Source organism: Cornus florida, unplaced genomic scaffold (genome assembly GCF_030987335.1).
Source record: "Cornus florida cultivar Cherokee Brave unplaced genomic scaffold, ASM3098733v1 CherokeeBrave_3.0.0_Hap2_Chr10, whole genome shotgun sequence".
Lineage (NCBI taxonomy): Eukaryota > Viridiplantae > Streptophyta > Magnoliopsida > Cornales > Cornaceae > Cornus > Cornus florida.
Genome location: NW_026775580.1, coordinates 45,988,030 through 46,003,979, shown reverse-complemented (window position 1 = coordinate 46,003,979; position 15,950 = coordinate 45,988,030). Strand labels below are relative to the sequence as shown.

Sequence of the window (15,950 nt, the reverse complement as noted above, 5' to 3'; positions counted from 1 at the left end):
TTTTTTTTTTTTTTTTTTTTTTGACCATCGGTTCAATTGAGAATATTAGAAATATCAATTAGATGGTTTTCATCACATCGGTGAGATAAAAAGTGAGTTAAAAATTAAAATGATATAATTTGGATCCATTTTGATCATAATTTTTATATAATTTTTTTTTGGCTGGTGTCACCACTTAATTCAAAATAAATTATTATGTAATTAAACCATTTAATAACACAATTTAAATAACACTTAAAATCCTTGATAACAAAATTTAAATAACACTTAAAAATAAATAAACACTTTTTAAAATAGGGTAAAATTTTAAGTGACAATAACTTTAAATGTTAAATGAAAAAGTTAAAAATATACTGTATATATTTATTTTTAATTAACACTTTAAAATTCAATGATTAAAATTTTCAGTTTTATGAAACAGTCTAGATGTTTATAATAGTCAATGATATTGGCTCCTACGATTCATATAAGTATATCCATTGCTTTTGTCTCCTTGGCTCCAAAAAGAAGGTGATGAATTTTCTTACTTCTCTTTCCTATTTCTGTCTCGCTTTCTCTCTCCTCCCCACTTTCGCAGCGCGCACCCTGTTATTTCAGGTATTGCATTCACACCACATGTACAGTACTACATATCATCATCATCATCATTGTTATATATGTTGCTTGTGTGTGTGTGTGTGTGTATATATGTGTGTGTTTATGCGTGTGAATATAATTATTCTTGTGAATATAATTATTCTTTTGATGTGGATGATATGATCAGGGGTTTAATTGGGAATCAAGCAATAAGGAAGGAGGATGGTACAACTGGCTCATCAACTCCGTCCCAGAACTAGCTACTGCTGGAATTACTCATGTTTGGCTTCCCCCATCCTCTCAATCAGTTGCAGCCCAAGGTTTTTGACAGTTTCAATTTGTAGTTTCATATTGTTTTTAATTGCTTTGTTGATTATGCCCTATTTACCATATGTCATGTCTAGTATGGTCTGGTGTGAATCAATAAGTCATTCAATCAATACTATAACTATGAATTATTTATTTTCTTTTCTTGATCTTGAAATTTGTATGAAATTGATAAACATGAGCTGAAATGCCTCTAAATTATCAAAATGAAGATTTTTTTCAAAAAAACTTTGTATAATTGTTTTGATCTTCGAGAATTTCATTGCCGGAATTACTTCTTTTAGAGTGATGCTGTGTTTCTCATCTCCATCAGAATTGAGCCACCACTCCCACCTTGTTCATCACTTCGCTATTTGTCTTGTGTTTTTTCTATCTTTGGTGTAATTGTGGACCATTGATCGCTTCATTTATGATAATGAATTTTCAAAAATGGGAGTTGAGTTCAGTATAACTTTCTTGTAGTCCATTGATTGCTTCGTCATGTACAATCTTCAGTAAAAGATTATTTGAGAAATTCCCATAATGTTGCATTCAAAAAATAAAAAAACAAAATAAAACTTGAAAGTATCACATGACTAGCTTTTCCCCCATAATAGGCATATGCAATCTTTTCCTGCCAAATTCTCATTCTTGAAGTTCATGCAGATATTGGAGTTATCGATTCTCTCTCCATCTTACAATAGAAAAAAATTCCAGTTTACATCATTCTGTGAGGAGGAGATTGTACACCAATATTTTCCGAACTTATTACACAAAATTTACATCATTCTTGAGCGAAATAATACACAAATTCCAGTTTGTTTACGGTGTTGCTTCATTCATAAGTCAGGCCGCTCCTGATAGTTGGAGAATTGGAGCATAAATATCGGAGACAACTACACTGGCCTTCCTCATCTTTCGTCAAGTTCCAAACTTCATTCAGATAGTATATTAGGCCAACAGGTCCAAAACTGGGAAGCACATACTCACACAGTCACTCTAACTTTTGGATTGAACTGAAACAAGTGTAATGCCACTCTTGAATTGTTTTCCACCTCTTTTTCCAGGATATATGCCGGGAAGGTTGTATGATCTTGATGCATCCAAATATGGAACTGAGGCTGAATTGAAAACATTGATCAAGGCTTTTCACGACAAGGGGATTAAATGCCTTGCTGACATAGTAATAAACCACAGAACTGCTGAGAAGCAAGATGGGAGAGGAATATGGTGCATCTTTGAGGGAGGAACTGCTGATGACCGTCTTGACTGGGGCCCTTCGTTCATTTGCAGCGATGATACTCAATATTCTGATGGCACAGGGAATCCTGATACCGGAGCCGACTTTGAACCCGCCCCTGACATTGATCATCTTAACCCAAGGGTACTAAAAGAGTTATCAGATTGGATGAATTGGCTCAAGACTGACATTGGATTTGTTGGATGGCGATTCGATTTTGTCAAGGGATATTCACCAAGTATCACTAAAACCTATATGGAGAACACTTCACCAGACTTTGCAGTTGGGGAGCTATGGGATTCACTCTCCTACGGGCAGGATGGAAAACCGGACTATAACCAGGATCAGCATCGTAATCAGCTGGTTCAATGGGTCCAAGGCGGAGGTGGGGCTGTCACAGCATTTGATTTCACAACCAAAGGGATTCTTCAAGCTGCTGTTGAAGGTGAGTTGTGGAGACTGAAGGATTCAAATGGAAATCCTCCAGGAATGATAGGAGTTTTGCCGCAAAATGCTGTGACATTCATCGACAATCATGACACCGGATCCACTCAGCAGCTTTGGCCATTCCCATCCGACAAAGTCATGTTAGGATATACTTATATCCTAACCCATCCAGGGATTCCATCAGTGGTAAATTTCCACCTCCCTAGTCTCAGTTTGTCCTTTCACACGAATCACTCGATATCCATCTTGAATGAAGTGATCAGAACCATATTTCGAGTTTGTTAACCAAAGTGTTCCTTTTCTGTTTTTGCAGTTTTATGATCACTTCTTTGACTGGGGGCTCAAGGATGCAATTGCTATGTTGGCTACAATCAGAACAAGGAATGGTATCAGTGCAACTAGCAAAGTGCAGATATTGGCTTCTGATGCTGATCTCTACGTAGCCATGATCGACGACAAAATCATTGCCAAAATTGGGCCGCAGCTTGATCTTGGAAATCTTATTCCACCAAATTTTGAGGTTGCTACATCTGGGAATGACTATGCTGTGTGGGAGAAAAAGTGAAAATAGGAAAAGAAAATGAACTCAATGTTGAAGTTCACTAAAATGGCTTATATAGTCATTGTGGACACTGCAATTCTACATCTCATTAAAATCATCCTGTCATTGTATAGGTAATGATTCTTGTTACTGAATATTTATAATTATATATAACATCTCAGGTGAACTTAGAATATTATTCAAGTACCACCAGTTTGCAATGATGACCTGAAATTTCTTTATGTTATGTTTGAACTAAATTTCCTCCGATTCTAATTCCAAAATTCCAATTTGGTGCTCCCAAACACTACAATTTTGCCTAGTTTTAAATGTTTGATTGTGAACAAGTTTTTGGCATACAACTAGTAAAAAAAAAAAAAAGTTTTTGGCATACTTTGTGTACTATAATGCTTCCACTTGGCAAAGACATTTCGTGTAAAATCTTCAGGTACATGGTATTACTGTATGATATCAAATCTTTTCTCCATTAACAAACACAAATCCCCAATCATAATGAGGACATAATTATATCAAATTTTCAACAAACGAGTCCACACAAGTTCACTCCCAGAAACCCAAACTCTTCTTTAGAATCAAACTTGTAGGAACCTCATATAAAATTAACAACTTTTCAAATCCAAAGCACTACCCTATACATTACAGAACCACCTTATTATTATCTTTCTCCTCGATCTAGCACCAGTTACAAACTTATTTGACTCCTTCCAAACACTCCTCCAATCACTCCATCCTTTCGGTGAGGAAAATTACATCGACTTTATCATACCTAAAAATATGTAACATGTACAGTGTAGGAATTCTGTCAAAATGCATTCCCAATAGAAAAAAATGCCCAAAAAAGTGAGGCAAAACACAATCAACAAGAAAATCTGCAATTTAGTGAGACTTGGATGCATGTGCCTTTCTTCTGGCCAAGAACATGAAAACCCGTGGGAAGAATGATTTCTTCTTTTTCTTAACCAACTTAACTTCTGATGAAGAATCAGTCTCAGAATTACTTCCGTACACATATGCACTGGGGCTCGACCTATGATGGATAGCTGAGGGAGCATCAGGCAACTGGGCAGGTAATTGGGCAATAGTCTTTGATTCTTTCTCCTCCACAAAGCTTGTCTTTTGGTTCTTACTCGAGTTTGCAACTCGAATAGCTTCACCAGCTTTTCGCCGTTGCTCATGTTCAGCCCTCCACTTTCTCAACTCCTGTTCTACACCCAACTTCCCTTCCTTGGCCTTTTCAGCCTTCTGCATTGCAATTTCTAATTCTTCCTTTCTTGTATTCATCTCCTGATTAACTTCCTCTAACTTATTCAAACTTCTTAACTCAGATTCCTTGGCTACCTCGATTTGGGATATGGCAGCAGCCACCCTCGTGTTAGCCTGCTCCTCTGCTTCATGGGCCCGCTTGCTGAGCTCATAGTACTCCTCTAAAGAAATTGTCACTCCGGTGGGTGAATCATCATCATTGGTACTTCGAGCTGACTCACTCTCGTGCAGCGCGTTGATAGCTGCTAGCGCCAACTTCTCTGAAGCCTTTGCAGCCTCTATCTCCTTTTGAGCAGCAAGTAGTCTGCTCTGCATTGTACTTGCTCCAGCCTTTGCCTGTTCTGCTTCTTCCTTTGCCTTCAGCAACTCCTCACGAGCCATTTGAGCCAGGGACTTTGCCTGATCTGCCTCTTGAGCTGCCTCCTGTAATTGCTTGGGCAGCTCCACCATCTTATCTCTTGATTCTTTCTCTTTCATCTGAACAAGAGCAATCTCTGATTTAGTCCTCTTCAGCTCAGCTTCTAAAGATGCAACTGCGACTGATGCCATTCCTTCTCTCTGCCTAATGGTGGCCAGCGTGGATTTTTCCTTTTCAAGCTCCGACTTTAATGATGTGGCAGCCACCTTCAAGCAATTTACTTCGGCAGTCGCTTTCTCAATGTTGAGCTTCACTTCTTCAATTTCCTTCTTGGCCGAAGCAACTGCTGCCTGTATATCAGTATGAGTTTTCTTCTCAAGTTCTTCTAGCTCACCTTTTGACTGTCCTCCTTCAGCTGTTTCTTGTGCCAACGTTGATTCCATATAAGCTGCTAGTTCAGCTTTTAAGTCGGTTAACAAGGCTGAAGCAGAATCCAGCTTTGACTTTAGATCCTTTGCCAACATAGTTTCCTGGTTTAGTCTTTCTAGCTCCTCTTCTGCCTGCTTCAATTCCTTCTCCCAGTGGAGAATATCTTGCTCTCTTGCCATAGCTGCTCCAATTCTCTGTTCCTCGGCCTCCAGGTGGGCAGCATGTGCGGAGTCCAAGGACTCCTTTGTGGAGATCAGCTCAATAGTCAGTTCCTCCACTGTCTTCTCAACTTCTTTGGATGCAGAAACAGCCTCCTCAGCTCTCTTCACAGCTGCCTCTTTCTCAGTCACCAATAAAACATGATCTTTTTGAAGTTCCTCCAACTCGTCTTTCACAGTTTTCAGCTCAGAGATCGCGGCTGCATGCCTTGCTTTGGCAACCTCAAGCTGTGCCTTGGCTGCAATACTAGCCTCGTCAGCAATCCCTTGTTCCATCTCTTCCACCCTGAGCTCAGCAAGTTCAGAATCCTGTTTAGCTTGATGTTCTTCTGTTTGCGCTCTCTCCAGGTTAAGTTTTAATTCTTCTACGAGTCTCTTACTGCTGTCTAGCTCCTTCAACACTTGCATTTTTGCATCTTCAGCAGCTTCAGTCTGTTTCTTATACATTGGAATCTCTTGTTGTGCTTTCTCAAGTTCATGTTCTATGAGCTTGCGTCTCTGCATTGGCCGGAGGAAAAAATTAAGAGTCACTTGGGAGTACAATGTCGTACTAAATATAATCACTGGAATCAAGGCAACAAAAAGTGCATAAAAACTTATTTACGTATTCAGTTTTCCATGAAATCCTCATGTGACTTGACACGAAAGAATAAAAAATTAAATTAAATTAAATTAAAATAAAATAAATAAAAATAAAAAATAAAAACAGGTATGGACCATGATATCTCTAAAAATAAAATCATGAGAAAAAATGTCATTTTAATATAAAAACAAACATTCAAAGATGCCAATAGATTCCCCTATTACTAGTCAGCCGAAGGGTCGGTTCACTGATTGGTGCAACAGTAAAAGCTCAGACTAACAAGAATGAGGACATGGGCAAAATAATGCCAAATGTTTAGCTTGTCATCAGTATTTCCCTCCCAACATCCCACATAGGTGGGACAAACATGGGGTAATTCACTTTTAGAAGGCAGCCAAACACAGTGCCAGAGGTTGGATAGTGATCAAGTACCCATGTCACCAACAGAATTATATCTAAAGCATCAGTTTGAGAAATGGAAAGAACAAACTTGGAGAACACTATACCTCCACAGTCTGAACTTTGTGGGCTTTCCAATCAACAATTCCCCCAAATTTGGAAACTGCTTCTTTAACAGATTCAAAAGGTGCAGCTGTATCAATTAGACCTTGATTTATGTCATCCTTTTTGAGATCTTCAGAATGGTCGATGGTTTCTGGTGATTCATCAGTAACCCCAGAAACCTTGTCTAGGTGCTGAGCAGCCTCACTGGAGCGCACCAAATGATGGTCTTTTTCAGAGCCTTCCACTTGAGGGAGTGAAGCAGTAGATACAATTACATCATCAACATGAATGTGGGCACTACTATTAGAACCACCTTCTTGAGATTGCACTAAAGCATCATCTGGTTTTTCTTCTAAGGTATGTGATGCAATTGGTTCTGAGAGGCATGTTGTGTTTTCCTCTTTCTGGGACTCCATTGTCTCCAGATTCTTGGTTGATGGAAGTGAGGATTCTTGCTCAATTGTAAGTTCATCGGAGGTAACCTTTGGTTCAACAAGTGTTTGATCAGGAGTATGTTGCAAAGCTTTAGTTTCAGAATCGTCAGCCACAGTCCCCTGATGATTAGGTACTGTTTCATCAACTGTAACAGGAGAGGTTGAAACAATATTTTCTGTTTGAAGAAGTTGACCATGTTCCAGAGTTGGGGCCCCAGAAGCATCCTGCGCAGATGCTGATTTAGAATTATCCATCAATGATTCCTTGCAGATAGGTTCCATTTCTCCATTAGTATCTTGGTTTTCTGGAGCTTCCTTACTCGAATAATCACTATTTTGGGAAGCAGAGGCTTCTGGAGGAAATTTATTTTCAGCAATTTTCACATCCTCCATTACAGTGAAATCCAAAGGTGAGCCAAGTGTGTATCTGAAATCCATAGTGAAAATTAGACACAACTAAGTCAGCAAAAAGATGGACTGAAGATTTAATTATATATATATAAATCATTGCCTAACCAATGAAACAAACCTAAGTAGTTAACAAGCATTTTGTTGGACAGAAAAGGAAATAGTTAAACTGATCTAGCCATAATCAGGATTTCTTTAAAATTCCCTTTATGAACTCAAAAATAAATAGTACATGATTAGCTGGCAGATAATTTAGGCCATTACTGTATATAACTATTTTTGCAGCACCATTCAAAAAAAAAAAAAAAAAACTATTTTTGCAGCTATCATATCAACTACCACTAGACTCCTCTCTCCATGTGACTCTCGCGTGGTAAATGAGGTCGGAAATTGGAAATGGGAGAACATCCAAACTAGTTTTTAGGAGAGATAATGATCTCTCTGGCAGAAGACAAATATAAACTATAACGCATAATGAAGAGAAATTATAACAATTAAAATTAGTGAGGGAAACTGCACAGGAAACGATAGACTTACTGCAACAGTGATATTAAGAAGTATTGACAGACAATGGTGGATGCACATGTTAATGAATTGAAGAATTCATCTTATAATGATGCAGGGGCCAGGGTTAGGTATGATATACAAGCCACTACTAGCTGCAGAGGTAAAAGCTCGGATTGCCAAACGTGAGAACACTGCTTTGAACCATGGGTCAGCTATTTTGTGCAAATAATGCCAAAACATAGGTTTACACCCATTCTGCCCCCTCCAACACACTCGATTAGTGAGGACCAACTGAGTGATGTCATCCTTTTTACAAGCTTGTGTCTAATTATAACTTCGGTTGATGTCATGTTCAGTTTTATCAACTGATACAAAAAAAAAAAAAAAAAATCCATGATATCAACAAGCATTATTTCTATTTATTTGTGATATTACTGATAGAGCTGCAAACTCCCTTCCACCATCTGATAAAAGGATGACCTCATAAACACAAAGGGCTCTCAGAAGTCATTGTCCCAATAAGCGTCATGAAATTAGGTTCCTCCATGATTCTTAGCCAGATTAACCAGAAACTTATATTCATCCTAGCTAGGGTTTTACAAAACTCACAAGTATTACATCCATGAATCAATTTAATTATAATTCTATAAACAAATGAATGTGCTGCTCTAAATTTGGAAAATAAAATATATTCTTATAGACTTAATAAAAACAATCAATAACAATAACAGCTTATACTAACAATATTACGAATTGCTTCATCACTTTAATGCTTTCTTTTACAATATTACTGGAAACTTCATACAATTTTTATTTATATATTGCTATTTTACAATACGATTCAAATTTTCCATTTCAGGTAACTATTAAAAGATTATAAGATTATTTTAATGGATTAACAGGTAATGTTATATTGGATAATATCATTGAAATACGATGCAATCTTAGACCACCATGACCAGTAAATTAGTGCCTAAAAAAATCTGAGGTGTAGGGAAGAAGTACAAAATTTTAACGCATTCCCTCTTAGGATATGTTCACACTTTTCTATGTTTAGCATTTCAGTTGTTATGTAGTCATGTAGGGCGTATAATAGAACCACAGATAGGTTTTACTCTCTCTCTATCAGCTAGTTTGCAATGGGTAATTTTCTTTCAACTACTTCTATATTATTGAGTTGTAAAGAATAACAAAGAAGTTCTAGCATTGAGTTATCTTGTAAATCTGGTAGAGCCATCTGAGCCCCTTAAGAGTTAGTGGTCCTATAGTTGGTGAGTGTTGACTCCTGGATCGATTCTTTTTCTCCATGTACACCATTATCAATAATGCAAACCTTGTTTTAGTTTTCTTCATCTTAATCGTTACAAATCTCCATTCTTTTAATTTAATTTGGTCTGCATCAATTGTCAAGATAAACAGTGCACATTCGGAAGAGTTCGCTTTAATTTACATGTACAAAAGAACAAATGCATACTTCTTTTTAAGAACCTATTATTAAGATCTTCCTTAGATATCCTATATTGAATTGTAGTTTTGAACAGAAATGGTGATAAAAAGTTAATATATGCCTATATTTTGGCTCAAAAAATGTAAATTATAGATATAGCACATACATCTGTTCTCCTTTGTCATGAGGGAGCGAAGACTGTACCAATGAGAGGGCACTCATCTCTCTTTGGAAGCAATAAACTACCTATGTACCACAGCAGTAATGCCCCAGCATTTGAAGGGTTCCAATTACAAGATCAATACATGAAAAGTCAAATCAACTGGATAACTTCTAACTCGATAAATTTGATATTGGGTATATGTTTTAATAATATATTGTTATGACAAACGCAATGATACCTAGAACAAATCAAGAAACACGATAGAAAAGTAAACACACCACACACTAAGAACACAAAGATTTAGCGTGGCTCGGAAAAGCCTACATCCACGGTGAAGATGAGGCGAAAGTTTTCATTATGCGAAAATAGGAGATTACAAGTAGCCCCCAAAGCCTAGCTCTCCCTCTCACTCTCTTTGTCTGCCATTTTCAGTGTCTCTAATTATTCCACTCCAAACCTTAAACGCCCTTATATATTGGGTACAAGAGAGTACTAAACATGGTCCATGACCCGTAAGTAAAAGATCGGGTCAAAAAAGTTCAATCAACGGGTAATCGGGTTGTTAACAGGTACCAAATTCGGGCCACTACATCACATATATTACCATTTGTAACACATTAAGTAAAAAAATTAAGGACACACTAGTCATTCATGTATAGTTTCATATACAAATTCATCGTTTTATAATTAAAAGTGGAACAATTACAGAATATGACAGCCATCAATACGACTAATGATGTGAGAATTTTGAAACAGTGCCATTCTTGAAATCCTAAAATTGATCAAATGCCATCAATTATAGAGATGGCTTTGGTTTCCTTCAATGACAGCATTTATAGAAGGTGAACTTTCACCTTCAAATCCTACATGGATACATGAACCATGAATATCTATGTGAAGACCACCTCAGCACTAAAATATTAAACACATTTTTTAAAATCTAATCCTATATTTACAACATAGAATGCTAGATCTAATCCCATTATGAGGAGGGAAGGAAGAGACGGTGAAATATTATTAGTTTCCGGAAAGTAAATCACTCACAGGAGGCAACTAAAGGAGAATTAGGAGCCACTACCAGGACCCAGGTGCAATAAGAAAAGCCAAGCTGTTAAGTCTGAGAATGTAAGCTCAAGTCTAAGGCAACCATTTTATATGAAAAAAAAAAAAAAATTCTTATGTTTGTATGAATCAAACCTAGTCTATCCTCCCAAAACCCGGGGTCAATCAGACCAATTATGAGTAATGACCTTTTTTTTGTTTGGGTGGGGGGGGGGGGGGGAGGGGGTGTTTGACATTGTTGGTTTCTGCAATTGGACCAATAGTGAGTAATGACCATTAACATTCTTGAAATCCTAAAATTGATCAAATTCCATCAATTATAGAGATGGCTCGGTTCAAGTACAGCATTTATAAGAGGCGAACTTTCACCTTCAAATCCTACATGGAAACATGAACCATTAATTTCTATGTGATCACCACCTCAGCACTAAAATATTAAACACTTTTTAAAATCTAATCCTATATTTACAACATAGAATGCTAGATCTAAACCTTATATGAGGACGGAAAGAAGAAAAGGTGAAATATAATTAGTTTCCGGAAAGTAATCATTCACAGGAGGCAATTAAAGGAGAATTAGGAGCCAGTCAAGTCTAAGGCAACCATTTTATATGAAAGAATAAAAATAAAAATCTTTTGTTTGTACTTGTATAAATCAAACCTAGTCTATCCTCCCAAAACCCGGGATTAATTGGACCAATAATGAGTTTTCCTTTTTCTTTTTCTTTTTATTATTATAGTGTTATTATATGGCAGATCACACTCCTACATAATGACCAATGGTTGTAACCCAGTGGTATCTCCTCTACCTCCAAAGTGGAAGGTTGCTAGTTCAAGTACCCAAAGGGGCTGTGAGGATTAAAACTAGTGTAAGAAAATTCTGTAACAAAGTCGGAGCCTGTAACTATTGATTAGATTTTCAAAAGTCAGTTTTAGTTAGTGATGATATCTATGTCCAAGGGTAGAATCAGAATTTGAAGATACATTAAAGGACAAAAAGATAAACTTACCTCTTGAAAAACTAAGTCACTGATTAGGATTCATAATCTTGCATCCTTATCTCAGGGAATAATGCATTTATGTTTTGATTCATTAAAAAAAAAGTTTTAAATGCATGTAATTGTTATTAGATCAAAAATATTTAAACAGAAATTTTATTATAAAAAACAAAATGGCTCGATCAATGTGCCGATCGATCCAAGATTCTAAGAAATAAAGTTTTATCAAAGCCTATAATGCTACAATCATAGGCTCATTCAATTGATAGCTCGACAAATTGATCCATGCGCGAATAGTTTTGGAAATGCTCCTTAATCATAACTCCAAAAGCTTTAGATTTCATTTTCTAATTACAAACCAGATACTCTAATTTCTTTGGACCCAAAGCACTATATAAGAACCTTTAATCCCTCAAAACACACACATAGCTCCAAAGATCTCTCTACATATTATTGAAAGAGCATATAGAGAGATCATATATTCATATTTTTATGGAGAGTATCTAAACACATAGAGTGCATATTTTTCTTTCCACATCTAGCATGTTGCATTATTAGATGGTGAATTATTATTCAGAGTGTTGATCATCAACCTGTGGAGCTTGATTCGTCATCAGCATCATATCGTAGAAACAAATAACAATCGGATGTCCCTAGTTATTGGAGATCAGAAGTTCATGGAGAAGCTAAGAAGCAGATTACATGATGAGCAAGTATGTCGATAGATCAAAGGCTGGAAGGATCTGGGAAGATCTTGCATAAGCCTGAGTTGGGAGGGACTAGGTGATTCTAGGAGAATTTGATAACTTAGTTGTAACCTATTTCTTGTACACTGTACAGGGAATTTTGGTCAGACTGGACTAGGTCCCATGGTCTTTCCTTGTTGGGTTTTTTCACATAAAAATCATGCATTGTTTGTGATTGCATGACATTTCTTTTTCTCTTTATATTTAAATACCTGATATTGCTGTGTTATAAACATTAACTGTGATAAGTTAAACAACACTAACTGTGACAATTTAAACGTCATTTATTGTTAGTTAAAATTGGTGAAGATCTATATTCCTCATCTAGATCTATTTTAGGCTTAGAGCACTCTTACATGTCTGAGTTTTGGATCACGATCCTAGTTTTCACATAGGCAAAATCGATTCTATTTAAATATACTCATTGCCAATAGCATTACAACATTGTTCTTCAAAAAGAATTTGTGAAACACACTGATACCAACATTTAATTCTCAGTCATGTACAAATAGCTGAACACAGCAATTCTGAAAATTTAATTAAACTACTAACAATTACACCAACAGTTGTTCCAATGATCTAATCAGCACATCAGAAGAGAATGCCTATGAAAATTATTAATATGCAAAAGAATTTTGCATTTCAACAAAGTATTGAGGTTTACATTCTCATCTGCATCAATTTTTTTTGGTAATGTCATATCAAGTCACGTCAACCATTGATCAAGCAAAGGCCCTAATATACCAAATTGATAAAATTATTCACAATACATTATATTGCTCAAATTGTCAATATGTAAAATTAATAGTGACTTATGGTTCGTTTGGTAGAAAGGAAGGAAGACAGGTGGAGGGAAGATAGGAAGGAAGAAACGAACTTCCTTCGTTTGGTAGAGAAGAGACCAGGAGGGAAGAGAAAAGAGGATGGATGAGTCATCCTTCCGGCTTCACAAATTTTCATCCCTCCAACTACGGACAGAAGAGAAGAAGGAAGAAAAGCAAGACTGTTATAAAATTTTAAATTACATTATTATCCTTCATAATTATTAGATAAATCCAATATTAGCAATCTCCCTCCTCCCTTCTCTCTCAACAAACAAAGTAAGGAATTACCTCATTCCCTTCTTTTCCATCCAATAAAACAAAAAGAAGGAAGGACGTTATATTTTCCCTACGGATGTCCGGATGTCTCATCCATCCCTTCTTTTCTCCTTCCATCCAATTTTTTTCCTTCCTACCAAACAGAGCATTAGATTACAAACTCTTGCTACTTGGAGCTCGACCTTGCATGCGTTGTATGTGCTAACAGTTTCCAAAATATGGCATACTAAAGTTGGCTGATTACTGTTGGGTTCAAAAGAAATACTATGCCAAACTTATTGCACAGTAGAGGCTTCCTTATTACCATGTTTAAATTTGTCGATAATATGGTGCTTTAGAAATTTTAAACATTTCCTACCAATTAAACAACACGCTTGCGACCTAGTGGTACCTCCTCTCCTTTCAAAGTGAAAGGTAGAGGCTTAAGTCTCCCCAAGAGCATTGTGGGAGTTCTATGCCAGGATAAAATCGAAACAACATGATTTCTAGAGTCCAAACCACATCTTGAAACATTTCTATATTCTGGTTAGAACTTAATAAAATTTAAATAAATTTCCTCAGTTAGATCCATATCCACAAATTCCACAATGGTTAAAACTTGACCCAAAATTCTACTCTCAAAAGTCAAAATATGGTATAAGATGCATAAACCTAAAAAAAATATTCTGCACAAAATTTAAAATTATATTATTTTCCCTGTAGTTTTCTCAGTTTTCTCATATACTGATAATTTTCAACAGTTTTAATGCCCTATTACGTCACAATTTTATATTTTTAAAGCGAGATAATGTTTTCCTAATTGTTTAAATTAGATTAATTTTTTTACATAATTAACAGCTATATAGAAAGAAACCAATACCTCTAGCCAAAAATTAAAATATAAGGAAAACAAGTAAAACATTTTCAATTCCATAACATGTTGGGATTACATTGACCCTTTTCAAATTCAAGTTTTCTCACCAACCAAACAAATGATGAAGGAAATGAAGATTCAATATTCGAAATTAAATGATTCAGATTTGATATCACCAATCAGAAACAGCACTCTCTTTGCTGTACACCCTTAAATAATTGAATATTCTCCATAAAATGCAAAACAAATCCAAAAAATGCAAATTAAAGCCAGAATTAAAAAACTAATCACGAAAAATGACATAATTATAATTCAACAGAAATTTAAAGGAAAAAAAAATAACCAGAGAAAGAACATACCCGGAATGACCAGAAACGATAAATCAAAGACGAAATGGTATTTAATGTTCTGTGGATATTAGCAAAAACACAGAGAAATATTATTATTTGTGTTTATTAATATTGGAGTTTTAAGAATCAAAAGGTCGAAAATTTCACCACCATATTTAGCAAATAGAGAGAGAAACACGAAAGGAGAGATGGGTTTCCACGTGCGTGGAGCTTTACCTCTTCTCACAGAGCTAGATCCATCTGTACACTACTCTCTCTCTCCTCTCTCTCTCTCTTCTGCTCTATTTTTTGAATCTGATTGTGGGAGAATCTGAGCTGGATTAATGGTAGAATATATTAATATATTACAGTAATCTGTAACAGATTTACAAACTTTAGTATAATATAAAGTAAAAAAATTAAAAATATATTTGTGATTCCTATGTAGTTGAACTTATTTTAAAAGGAGACGAGAGTAGGTTTTTTCTGTCACACTACTTTAGCTTTTTCGAAATGTTCTTAGCCTAAGAAGATTAATATTAAAATAACAGATAAACCTAATTAAAGAAAAAGAGTTTTAAACTATCACAATCATGAATTTTACAGGTCTGAGAAGACCTAGATTTAGAATAATTTTTCAACCATAGGTAACTAAGGTTTTTTAAAAAAAAAAATAATAATAATAATACATAAACACATGTTTTGTGATTTTTTTTTTTTTTTTTCTTGAAAACTCAATTTTAAAAGACAAAATGTATTCTTAGAGAACATATTTAATAGTGAGTTGTTTTCTTGAATTATGTTAACGCAATGACTAATGGCTGAGACCACAGCCTTTTTTTTTTTTTTTGGTTAAAATGAGACCACAGCCTTGCACTTGGTATTTTATTTTATTTTTAAGTGTAATAAATAGTTTTGAGAATGTAATTGTAATTTGCTTTTTTAAAAAATAAAATTTGAGAGGGTAAAAATAATAGGAAAAACAAATGAAAATATTATTTTTAAAGACAAAAGGAAAGATAAAATTAAAATAATATAAAAATAAGATAAGTCTAATTAGAAGTACATACAGCTGTGGAGACGCATTTTTGATTTCCCCCTTTGAGTACATGTATCGATCCCATAACACGGACAATACTTACCTGCTCTTTGGTGAGTAGGAAGTATATATTTACCCCCTAATGTGGCTCAAAAGTAATGTGATAAGTGTTCCTAAAATAGAAAATAATAAAAATTAAAAAAACTTGACTGTTTATCAGGTCAACCCAAATGAATATAAATCAAATCCTAATTTAACTCTCCCTCTTCCTCTCTCTCAAACTATTCCGCTGAAACCCTAATCTGCTAATAGTGAAAGTTTTTATTTTTATCGTTAATGGTTTAATGTGTAATCCTTATATATATTTATCAATTATTT

General features: G+C 35.4%; 2 protein-coding genes across 3 annotated transcripts; one reads left to right on the top strand and one right to left on the bottom strand.

The window, feature by feature from the left end:
• The first annotated feature begins 474 nt into the window (after positions 1-474).
• On the top strand, positions 475-3,317 carry LOC132279708 (alpha-amylase). Its single transcript, XM_059781737.1, has 4 exons — positions 475-597; positions 764-896; positions 1,950-2,755; positions 2,883-3,317. The coding sequence occupies exons 1-4, from the start codon at positions 514-516 to the stop codon at positions 3,132-3,134; spliced, it is 1,275 nt and encodes a 424-aa protein (XP_059637720.1). The 5' UTR covers positions 475-513; the 3' UTR covers positions 3,135-3,317.
• Positions 3,318-3,574: 257 nt separating this feature from the next.
• LOC132279707 (protein WEAK CHLOROPLAST MOVEMENT UNDER BLUE LIGHT 1-like) lies at positions 3,575-15,033 on the bottom strand. 2 transcript variants are annotated; one of them, XM_059781735.1, is made up of 4 exons: positions 14,771-15,033; positions 14,564-14,612; positions 6,489-7,347; positions 3,575-5,897 (listed from the first exon to the last, which is right to left on the bottom strand). In XM_059781735.1, the coding sequence occupies exons 3-4, from the start codon at positions 7,311-7,313 to the stop codon at positions 4,008-4,010; spliced, it is 2,715 nt and encodes a 904-aa protein (XP_059637718.1). In that variant the 5' UTR covers positions 7,314-7,347; positions 14,564-14,612; positions 14,771-15,033; the 3' UTR covers positions 3,575-4,007. The 2 variants fall into 2 exon arrangements, with proteins under 2 accessions (XP_059637718.1, XP_059637719.1); XM_059781736.1 differs by lacking the exon at positions 14,771-15,033 and adding an exon at positions 14,705-14,741.
• Between the last annotated feature and the right edge of the window lie 917 nt (positions 15,034-15,950).